Consider the following 12,107-nt stretch of genomic DNA (forward strand, 5'->3'; position numbering starts at 1 on the left):
TCTGTGGGTCTGATTCGTCGTTGTTGTGAACGTTTCGTGTGCCATGTCTCGTCTCTAATGGGCCTGGCGTGGCGGTCACGGCCTCTTTTTTTTTGTTGCGTTAGGAGCTTGTTAAATCCTCCTGTTTGTGTGGGTCCCGTTTCGTGTGCAATGGGATTCGTGCGGCGCTGTGTGCCTTTTCGGCGTCTGAGCGCTTAATTGGTGGTGCGCGAGCGTCTTCTTTCTTTTTGTGTGCCAGGGCTTGTTGAATCCTCCTCTTTGTGTGTGTCCCGTCCGTTGCTTGTAGGGTGGGTGGGGTGGTTTTGGGTTCTTTTTTTTTGTGTGCCAGGGGCTTGTTGAATCGTCCTCTTTGTGTGTGTCCCGTCCGGTGCCTGTAGGGGGGGAGGGGGTGGCTTGCAGGTGGGTGCGAGCGGCTTCTTTTTTTTTGTGTGCTAGTTTCGTGTGCAATGGCTTTCGTGCGGCGCTGTGCGTCGCCTGCGTTTGACTCCTTTTTTCTGTGCTGACTCCTTTTTTCTGTGGTCGCGGGGCCTCATTTCTTTGACTCCTTTTTTCTGTGCTCACTCCTTTTTTCTGTGGTCGCGTCCGCCTCTCGCGGAGCCTCATTTCTTGGGGCGCCTGCGCAGTACGTCTTTTTGCGGCTACGGCCCATGGCCGGATGTCCCAGCGTCCATCCGGTTTAGCATTCTCGGTTAGTAATATGGATATTATGATCAATGGTGTCAAATGCGGCACTCAGATCTAAGAGGATGAGAACAGATAAATGGCCTCTGTCTGCATTTGCCCGCAAGTCATTTACTACTTTAACGAGTGCAGTTTCTGTGCTGTGATTTGTTCTAAAACCTAACTGAAATTTATCAAGAATAGCATGTTTATTGAGGTGCTCATTTAACTGTATAATGACTGCCTTCTCTAGAATTTTACTTAAGAAAGGCAGGTTAGAGATGGGTCTATAATTTTCAAGAGCAGAGGGATCAAGATTATTTTTCTTAAGTAGGGGTTTAACTACCGCAGTCTTAAGACAGTCTGGGAAGACCCCCGTATCTAATGACGAATTTACTATGTCAAGAACATTATCAATAAGCACGCCCAATACTTCTTTGAAAAAATTTGTTGGTATTGGGTCAAGGGCACAGGTGGAGGGTTTCATTTGAGAAATTATTTTATGTAAATCAGGTAAATCTATCCTAGTGAAAGACTTTAATTTGTTTATTATGGGGTACTGGGGTTTAGGAGGATCCTTAGTGTTGGGGAGATATACTATGTTATTTCTAATATCATTAATTTTTTGATTGAAAAATACAGCGATAGCCTCACAGGTTTTACTGGAAGTACTTAGGAGGCATTCCTTTGAGTTACCTGGGTTTAGCAGACGATCAATCGTCGAGAATAAGACTCTGGGATTACTAGCATTGTTATTTATAATCTTAGAGAAATAGCAGCGCCTCTCAAGACGGACTGTGTTATTGTATTCTGTTATTTTACCTTTTAATATTTCATAGTCAATAGTTAGTTTAGTTTTCCTCCATTTACGCTCAGCTCTACAACAACAACAACAACAACATTTATTTATATAGCACATTTTCATACAAAAAGTAGCTCAAAGTGCTTTACATAATGAAGAGAAGAAAAATAAAAGACAAAATAAGAAATTAAAATAAGACAACATTAATTAACATAGAAAGGAGTAAGGTCCGATGGCCAGGGTGGACAGAAAAAACAAAAAATAACTCCAGAAGGCTGGAGAAAAAAAATAAAATCTGTAGGGGTTCCAGGCCACGAGACCGCCCAGTCCCCTCTGGGCATTCTACCTAACATAAATGAAATAGTCCTCTTTGTAGTTCGGGTTTTTCACGGAGTCACTTGATGCCGATGGTCATACAGATTTCTGGCTTTTAATCCATCCATCATTGTTGGAACATCATGGTGCTTTGGGTAGATGCTGGTGGCGCACGCCACCACCAACAGGACACCGGAAAAGGAAACAGAAGAGAGAGTAGGGGTTAGTACAGATTTTGAATGAAAAGTTATTATAATGAATTGGATATACAGAGTATCAGGAATAAATTACAGTGAAGTTATGAGAAGGCCATGTTAAAGTAATGTGTTTTCAGTAGTTTTTTAAAGTGCTCCACTGTATTAGCCTGGCGAATTCCTACTGGCAGGCTATTCCAGATTTTAGGTGCGTAACAGCAGAAGGCCGCCTCACCACTTCTTTTAAGTTTTGCTCTTGGAATTCTAAGGAGACACTCAGTTGAGGATCTGAGGTTACGATTTGGAATATAAGGTGTCAGACATTCCGATATATAAGCCGGGGCGAGATTATTTAAAGCTTTATAAACCATAAGCAGAATTTTAAAGTCAATTCTGAATGACACAGGTAACCAGTATAGTGACATCAAAACTGGAGAAATGTGTTCGGATTTTCTTTTCCTGGTAAGGATTCTAGCAGCTGCATTCTGCACTAGTTGCAAACGATTGATGTCTTTTTTGGGTAGACCTGAGAGGAGTGCGTTACAGTAATTTAGCCGACTGAAAACAAACGCATGAACTAATTTCTCTGCATCTTTGCTCTACGGCATGTTCTCTTTAAATCAGACACTCTTTGGGTCTTCCATGGTATAACAATGCTAGAAGATTTTTTAACTGTCTTTTCAGGTGCAACTAAGTCAACAGCAGCCCTCACTTTATTATTAAATCTTTCCACCTCACTATTTACATTCTCCTCGTTATTATAGTTGGCACTATAAACGGACTGATTGGTTAGAATGTTTGAAAGTTTTAAAGCTGCTGATGAGTCAGAGAAGCGTTTTTTAACAATATGCTTCTCATGAGTGTTTTCTATCATTATTTCTATATTAAAGAGTAGAAGAAAATGGTCTGATAGACCAATATCAATTACCTGCTTTATATCAACTTTTAGTCCTTTAGTAATTACTAAGTCTAACGTATGACCTGCTTTATGTGTAGGCTGATTAACGAGCTGTCTCAAATCAAAAGAGTCCAGGAGGTTCATAAATTCTTTTACTTTTTGGTGACATTGATTATCTATATGAAAATTAAAGTCGCCGACTATTAAGAGTGTGTCATAGTTCGTAATTAAGATTGACATCAAGTCAGAGAATTCCTCAAAGAAAGACGCGTTGAATTTTGGAGGTCTATACACGGATAATACTAGAACGTGAGAATCTCCCTGAATAATAATGGCGAGATACTCAAAAGACTTGAATTTACCAAAACTGATATTTTTACATTTTAACCTGCTTGAGTAAATGTTTGCTAGCCCTCCACCTCTCTTTCCTTGGCGATCAGCACGAGTAAAACTGTAATCCGGAGGCGCAGCTCTGTCCTCTTCCACCCGACTCCAGTCATCGAATGGAGGGAGGCGGCCCCTTTTATGTTCACCCAGACGTGCTCCAGGTGCCCCCTGATGAACTTCCGCCGGCACTTACTGGTGTGGCAGAAGTGCCGGCTGAGCACCCAGAAACATTCCGGGTGTGGCGGAAGTGCTGGCGGCCAGGGCTTTTCAGGCATCTGGGCGCCCCTTGGCAGTGACCGTGGGCCCCTATAGGGTTGAGCTTCCATGCTCTGTTCCCATGGTCCCCATACCAACCAGGGTGGCTACCCTCTCGTGGTCCAGAGGAGGCGTAGTCCCACTCCCAGCCTTTCCAGGCGTCCCGGCTGGGTACCGCCCCCAGCCGCTTGCCACACACTCTTATTTCTTGTAAGCACTAGCAATGTGCACTAATGGAGTAACTGCATAAATAAAGAAGCCTACAAATAGTGGAGATACTGTAGCTTGTTGAGCACTGGCAGAGTTTTGCTTACACAAGTAGCGTTAAAATCTGCTGATGGACGGCACGGCCTTCACATAACTCCCAAGGTGAGCTGCAGAGAGTGCCACTCCTGTAACGTTATTTATTAAGGAGAGTCCAGTCAAGTTTATTGTCGTTTATGTAGTACTATGAAATGTCTCCTCTGAACAGTTAAAATACAATACAGTAAATAAATAAGTGTTTAGTAATTGGCATGCAATTACAGAAAATATATGCGACATACTTTTGTAATTTTGTAAATATATAAAATGCAAAGTTGACTGACTGACTGACTCAGTGACTCACTCATCAACAAAATCATTATTTCCCATATAGTTAAAAAATTTGGTAGGATGATACATCTAAGCCAGTAGGTATCGACTAAGAAAGAACATTTTGATATATTAGTATTTAGGGGTAAAAACAACCCCTATAATAGAAAAACTAGATACTCCAATATCTAAAAATGCTTAACTGATTTGATTGAAATTTTGTGACATTATAGAAAAAGCAAATTGTCCTGTTTGTTTTATTTGTTGATAGTAATACTTTAGTGAGATGGCTATTGTAAAACGTCACATGCTGTACTTTTTTAGGCTGAGCGTTGAGAACGAAAGGTGCAGAGAAATGGGTCTGTCGCTTTATACCTAATGAAGGCTGTTACATGAAGCAGCTAAGTGGAAGGATGAAAATTTGGCAAAGCACAAAGATGATGTGCATTACAAGTTTCATCATTGGGTACATAATAGTACTCCCTAATCTGACAGCTGCTTCTTACGCCTTGCGATTCAGTATAAAATACATACACATTCGTAGCGGGGATAGGGGGGTTTGTCCCCTTTAAATTGTCAAGCATGCTTATATACATATACTTAGAAGAGCAGGTTGAGATGGACGGCCCTTCTTGATGAAATGTGTGCAATATTGTGGAGTGAATAGGCCGCGATATCTTGTTATGCTCCAGTTCGCAAAGCAGAAACAAAGAACTGCCAGTACCAACCCACTTCAAGCGCTGGGTACAACACAAGGTAGGAGCTCTGAATAAGTCTTAGTAAATTTAAACACTGGCGTATGTCCCCCATGGAGAAAGCATAGAAGAGCTAGACATTGTACATAGTGAATATTAGTTCTTTTTACCTGTTCTTTTCTGTACAATTCTTAAAGGATACAGCATCGTCTGTGGACCAGTTATAATGATATGCCAATTGGAGAAGAACGTAACTATCTGGAATATTCTGTTTGATGTTCCCCAGCACCAGTCTGTCATAGCACTTCATCATGACTGGAGTGATCTCCACTAGTGTGTAGTGACAGCATTTTGTGACTCAAAATGACATGTGTCCCAGTTCCCAACTTGTGTAGAAATGTGTTTAAAAATATGAAATGGCATAATTCTCGGATATTCTACACTATACAGCTTATGCAAGTTTAACCTCTTTTACCCCAAGGAGTTTTTGGTATCATTGTGCCTAAATTACATACCCAAAAATAAATTGCTATTACTTGTTTACTGTAATAAAGGAGCTGCAGATGGCTGAATAGTACAACATTATAGATTTTTGAAAGAAAGTATTTACATGATTTAAAGCTTTTGTTTACACCAATATCAACTGAATAAAACACAAAGTAAAATTTGGCACTGAAATGGGATTTCTGTCCATAAAACTGAATTTTACAATACATAATCAGTACCAACCCTGGAATCAAGTCACCATCTTGTGTCTTTGGTGGTTAATTATATTGTGAACAAGTCATGACCTTTTTTTTTTTTTTGACTCTCACGTGCTTGCAGCACACCAACGCGAGCAGCATGATACAATATAAGAGTTCCCTTGGATACGCTAAGATACATTGGCAGTAGGCTAAATTGAAAGAGCACTGTTCAGTAAAGTCATCTAGGGAGAAGATGCAGCAGACAGCGTCCAGGTATTGAACCTTTGACTCTTGAACTATAAAACTACACGCTGTAATGCTTCAAAGTTAATCTATGGGCTATACTTACAAATCAAGCATGGCATGGAGTCCTTCAGCAAGTGTGTCGCTCACAACAGAGTCAGACCTGGAATCAGAGTCTGATTCAAGCTTTATATGTAACAGCACATGAAGATAGGCTGTCACTGACGTAGTATGTTTGCTGCCTCTTACACACATAATATAAATGGCTAGTCATAGACATCATTGGATGCTCTGAGCCTCAGCTGCCCAGCAGTAACGAGTCTTTCACTATAGGTGGGATCTTTGATAAAAGCAGATTCACTCAGCTGTGACGCACTACTCACCTTGTAGTATACATGTGCAAATCACATATTTTACTGATGAAAGAGAACAGGCAACAGATTTATTTTAAATAATAGCTTGGTATTGTAGGGAATTAAAAGAAAAACTCCACAGTGGGTTAATGAATTGGTGACAAAAAGCTGTAAAGGAAAAAAACTATTGTATAAGGCGTATAAGTCTAATAACTCTAATATAAATCATGGGGAGTATGAGGGCAACCATTAAGAAGGAAATTAGGGAAGCTAAAAGGGAGTTGGAGAGGAATATAGCAGATAAGGTGAAAGATGACCCAAAGAGATTCTTTTAGTATTTCAGTACATTAGAACAATCTAGACAAGGACAGGCCATTCAGCCCAACAAAGCTTACAAAAGAATATCAAGTCGAGTTTTGAAAGTCCCACCACAATGTATACTCACTTATCCCAAGTGTCTGTGGTTTTCTGCGTGAAGAATAACCTCCTAATGTTTGTGAAAAATTTACCCTTAAGTTTCCAACTGTATCCCCGTGTTCTTGATGAACTCCTTTTAAAACAACAGTAAAAGAACACTCAAGGAAGAGGTGAAGTGCATCAGGAATAGTAAAGTGGAATTAAAAGATACAGACAGTGAAATAGTAGATGCTCTAAACTCAATTGTTTGAGTTCTTTGCATGTGAGAAGCAGATAACCTCCCAGTGGTAGGTGGGTTTACTAAGGAAGTACTGAGGGATCAGAAATTGTAGAGGGAGAAATGCTGCTCAGATTAAATAGGCTGAGATCAAACTAATCTCCAGGACCAGATAATATTTATCCTCAAGTTATTAAGAAGGTTAGCAAGTATGTATATAAACCATTGACACACATTTTTAAGAAGTCAATGCACACTGGGGAATTTCCAAAGAACTGGAAAATCTTAAATATCTCATTATATAAAATGGGTGATCAGGCAGATCCAACTAACTATAGGCCAGTAAGCTTTACTTGCATCCCAGGTAAATTAATGGAAGGAATTATTAAACAATAAGACTGTGCAACACATGGAAAGTACAGGAGTTTTAACTGAACAGTCATCATGGGTTCAGAAGAGGGAGGTCAGGATTTTTCAACATGTTGGAATTCTATGAGGAAGCAACAAAAAGATATCAAAGTGGTTCACATGATATTATGTATCTGGACTTTCAGAAAGCATTTGATAAGGAGCCACATGAGAGGTTGGGCATCAAACTAAAAGAAGTGGGAGTTCAGGCTGTGGTGTGTAGATGGGTGCAGAATTGGCACAGACACAGGAAGCAGAGGGTGATGGTGCAAGGAAGCCAATCATAACTGGCTGTTGTTAAAGAGTGATGATCCACAGGGGTCAGAGTGATGATCCACAGGGGTCAGTGCTACAGCCACTGCTCTTTTTAATATATATAAATGACTTGGATAGGAATATATGTGGAGGTCTGAAAGTCGAGAGTACACCTCATGAGAAGGATTTAGGAGTCACAGTGGACTCTGCACTATCAACTAACCAGTGTGTGTTCAGAAGCCATAAAGAAGGCTAACAGAGTGTCAGGTTATATAGCACCTTGATGTGTGGAGTACAAGTCCAAGGAGGTTATGTGGAACCTTTATAATGCACTGCTGAGGCCTCATCTGGAGTACTGTGTGCAGTTTTGGTCTCCAGATTACAAAAAAAAAAGACATAGTGGTCCTAGAAAAAGTCCAGAGAAGAGTGACTAGGCAGATTCCAAAACTACAGGGGATGAATTATGAGGAAAGATTAAAAGAGCTGAGCCTTTTCAGTTTAAGCAAAAGAAGATTAAGAGGAGACATGATTGAAGTGTCTGCGGTGGGTTGGCACCCTGCCCAGGATTGGTTCCCTGTCTTGTGCCCTGTGTTGGCTGGGATTGGCTCCAGCAGACCCCCGTGACCCTGTGTTCGGATTCAGCGGGTTAGAAAATGGATGGATGGATGATTGAAGTGTTTAAAATTATGAAGGGAATTAGTTCAGTTGATCGAGACTGTAACTTTAAAATTAATTCATCCAGAACAAGGGGAAACAGTTGGAAACTTGTTAGGGTTAAATTTCACACAAACATTATAATGTTTTTATTTACACAAAGAACCATAAACACTTACAATATGCTACCAAGTAGTGTGGACTTTAGGGATTTTCAAAACTCACCATGATGTTACCATAGCAGGGCATACCTGTGTGTATGTGGGTCTCCTGGCCATGAAACACTTGATTGATGGCTCCAGCAGGTATATTTCAGATGAGCATCTCTTAGTTCTTTGGTGACTCATTGTGAGATTTAGTTTTGGATTGTGTTGTGGCCAGTCAGCCTCCCAACACCATGGCTCTCCAGATCGCTCCTTTGGAGTACAAACTCTTCCACTACACCAAATGTTGCAGTCTTGGTAGAATTAATCCAAAACATTTTTTCTGTTTAATTTTGAAAGTTCCTTTTTGTAAATGAAGTTCTGCCCTGACTAAAGTCTAATTTGAAAGTAAAATAAAGGATTTCAGTTTTCCACAATTTCATACTTCTTTTGGATATGAGAGAACACTTTCATGAGATCTTAACACTACAGATGGCATCTGAAGCATATTTTTACGTGAATGTCAAATTTTATTATGTCCTGCATTAAGTTTTCTTTTTCTTTTCTTTTTTTTTTTTTTTAGACCGAAATGCAGCATTGATCACATGCAGACAGAATAAGAAGGAATCTTCCGGAAAGGCTCGAAGGACACTGCGGAAGCAACAAGAATCTTTTGACTCAGTGGATTCGGCCTCCACTGTGTCCTCGATGTCCAGCACTGGCACCTATCAGGGAAGGGGTCACGCCCCACGATTCCGTTCCCACTCAGCATTTCAACCAAATGATTCTACAGATTCGAGACTGAACCAGGATGCTGGAGAGCAGCCTCAGTTTACTAGCCGGGGGACTTTCAACCCAGAAAAGGGCAAATTGAAACTGAAGACAATGAAAAGCTCCCCACAAAAGACCAAGGAGCCCTCAGACGAGGGCGGAAAAGGCACGGGCAGAAAGAAGAACACGGATACAGACTTGCCTTCATCACAGCAGCTTGTTGTCTATGGGAAGAATGAATTTATGGTATGAAGCCATGATAGTGTTTTTTTTTTTTTTCTTTTTTGGTCTTTTTTCGTTTTTATAAACTGTTGATGTACTCCTAATTACATTGCGTGTGTGGCGTTTACCTCTTTCCCTCAGTGACAGCAGGAATCGTTCATTCATCTTTGGTCCACAGTGCCATTGATTGTTAGCCAAGAGTCTGAATGTTGAGATGCACCAAGATGACTTGGGAAAAGACTTTTGTTTTTGGGGCCTTACTTAAGATTACGTGTGTTTTTTTCCTTTCCCTCTGTGTGTGACTCTGTTCTGTATTTTTTAAGCCTATAATGTGGAAGATATTGAAGGAATTCCATTTTTTTTTTAGTACCTGTCAGGAAATGACCACCTGGCCGGTGCTTTTGCCTATATGTCCAATATCTCTGTTGCACCTCGGTATTAAAATGAATCACGCCTTGGCTGTCCAGATCTGTGATGGGATGGAAAGAGACATTGTTACTTCTTGATGCAGGACTGTGGAGAAGAGGCTTAGATGATTCCCAAAATATGAGCCTGCCACAGTGCAAAGTCAATTAACTTAATATAAATTATTTGCTGCAATGTGGTTTACATTTAGAACAATCACACAGCATGTTATATAGAGTTTTTGTTTTGTTCTATTTTTTCCATTGATAAAATTTTAATTAATGTTCAATATGTATACATATATAAATATATATATATAAATATAAATATAGAAAAAAATGTATAGAAGCAAAACCGTGATGGCTGCTGGCCAGATAAAGCCAAATATTTATGTCTGTTGTTATCTCTGAGCAGTTTATGAATGGTGCGTACAGTGGGGAGGATTCTTGTTACACCACTTTATGTTCAATATGAATGCTGCTCTTTGCTTTCTCATGGACTGGCATTAAAACAAAGGGATAAAATTATGTTGACCACTAGTCCTTGTTCGGAGCAGGAATGATCCCATTTTTGAATCTGTCATTGTACCCATCTAAAGAAGCCGTGTCTGATTTGTGTCATCAGGGTGTATGGCGTATGCCATCTGTACAGAGAGTTGGTCTCCACGTTCTCCTAGAAGTAAAAACATGAGACAGTAAGCCTCAGGCTCGGGTTTCTACTCAAATGTTGGTGGTCTTAAATGGTAATTTACAGTTCTACAGGGTTGCGGTTTGTATCGAATGAGTGACCCCCTGGCTGGACTCCCTTCAGCTGTTGTTACGTACTCACCATTGTCATCAATCTGTCACATTTTTCAACAGAATTTTTGAAGGGACTAATTGTACTTCTTAGGGAGTGAAGTTACACACTAAAATGTTGTGCTTTCTAGTGATAATCTTGATACACAATGGATTTTCTAAGTGTTCACATGTAAGCAGTATAGCCTGAGAGCCATTGTGTAGCCAGGTCAATGAAATATGAGCGGAGAAAGAAAGGATGGGGAGAGTTTTTTGGTGACGCAAATGTATCTATCGCAAGTTATGAGATGCCCTTGCAAGAATTGGCAAGACTGCCAGAAATATCATCCATTTAATGAAGGTGTGCTCACTGGTGCCATTTCTTGTTGTTGGGGTTTAGCCCACATATAAATGAATATTGCTTTTACTTTTGGAACTACTTGAATTTCTGTAACTTATTCTTATAATGTGCAATAATGAGTGCTGTGCTGCCAGTTCATTTCAAAATTTTCTAAGCTCCTCCTGCTGCAGGCTGGCCACCTTGTTTGCACTGATGACACTGAAAGGTTTCACCATTATGGGATCAAATATAAAAAGTGAAATATGACGTATTAAATCACAGTGGAGGGTGTATGCAAAAATGTGTAAATATGTGGATACAGTATGGAACTCCTTTTGTGTAGGCATTTTGACTTTCGACGTGCAAAAAAATGTGAAAAGTGACTGAGCAGGACGTGATGCTGCCTTAATAGAAAGTGTTAGGAAAACGGCAGCCAACTAGAACAAGATGATGACAATACGACTCTGAGCTCTGGCCAGCTGTAAGGGGTGGGCTATAATGTCTGGTTGTTGTTCATCATTTTTAATGATCGAAAATGTGGAAAAATTCAAAACTGTATTACTGCCAATTTCTGGGTCATGCTGGGAGAAACAATTCCTGGGTGTTGATCTTTTAGCTTTGTGACACCTGGCACCACTTTGAAGTTTTATTCCGAAAGTCTCACGTTAGTTGGCTGCTTGTCACTGGCACAAGTGTTTGGAGTTCTGAGCCCTTAGGTTAGTTGGTGGGGCTCAGTGTTTTATAATGAACTTTAAAGGGGCAACTAAACACAACTGGCATCCACTGAGGGGGGTGAGGCTGGTGGGCACTCTCCTGTTCCCAGTTCATGTAACCTGAGAGAATGTTGTCATTCTTGGCACACAGCATAAAATGAAAATATTCATCACTGGAAATTGACACGGTCATAAAAATACACACAATTATACATATGTACATAAAGCACATGTATGTATCTATGTGTGTCTAGTCATTTGTAATATGCGTGGAAGTGTACATTTGAGAAATATAATCTCTTGTAAAAGATACATTATCCAGTGTAATACAAGCATTAAATATACAGTATATCTGCACTCACTGACCTCTTTATTAGGTACACCTTGTTAGTACCAAGTTGGACCCCCTTTCGTCTTCAGAACTGCCGTAATTCTTCATGGCACAGATTCCACAAGGTGCTGGAAACATTCCTCAGGAAGTTTGGTCCATATTGACACGATAGCATCACGCAGTTGTTGCAGATTAGTTGGCTGCACGTCCATGATGGGAATCTCCAGTTCCACCTCATCAAACAGGTGCTCTGTTGGACTGAGATCTGGTGAATGTGGAAGCCGTGTGAATACAGTGAACTCATTACCATGTTTAAGAAACCAGCTTGAGATGATTTGAGTTTTATGACATGGCACGTTATCCTGCTGGAAGTAGCCATCAGAAGATGGGCACA

At 40.3% G+C, this 12,107-nt stretch overlaps 1 protein-coding gene across 1 annotated transcript in view; it reads left to right on the plus strand.

The window, feature by feature from the left end:
- The window catches only part of myo9aa (myosin IXAa), a 568,471-nt gene extending 558,391 nt beyond the window's left edge, over window positions 1-10,080 (plus strand). The window contains 1 exon segment of the mRNA XM_028823069.2: window positions 8,739-10,080. Within this exon segment, the coding sequence (XP_028678902.2) occupies window positions 8,739-9,178 (440 nt within the window). The 3' untranslated portion in view covers window positions 9,179-10,080.
- The last annotated feature ends 2,027 nt before the right edge of the window (window positions 10,081-12,107 follow it).

The sequence above is a fragment of the Erpetoichthys calabaricus genome, chromosome 17 (genome assembly GCF_900747795.2).
Source record: "Erpetoichthys calabaricus chromosome 17, fErpCal1.3, whole genome shotgun sequence".
Taxonomy (NCBI): domain Eukaryota; kingdom Metazoa; phylum Chordata; class Cladistia; order Polypteriformes; family Polypteridae; genus Erpetoichthys; species Erpetoichthys calabaricus.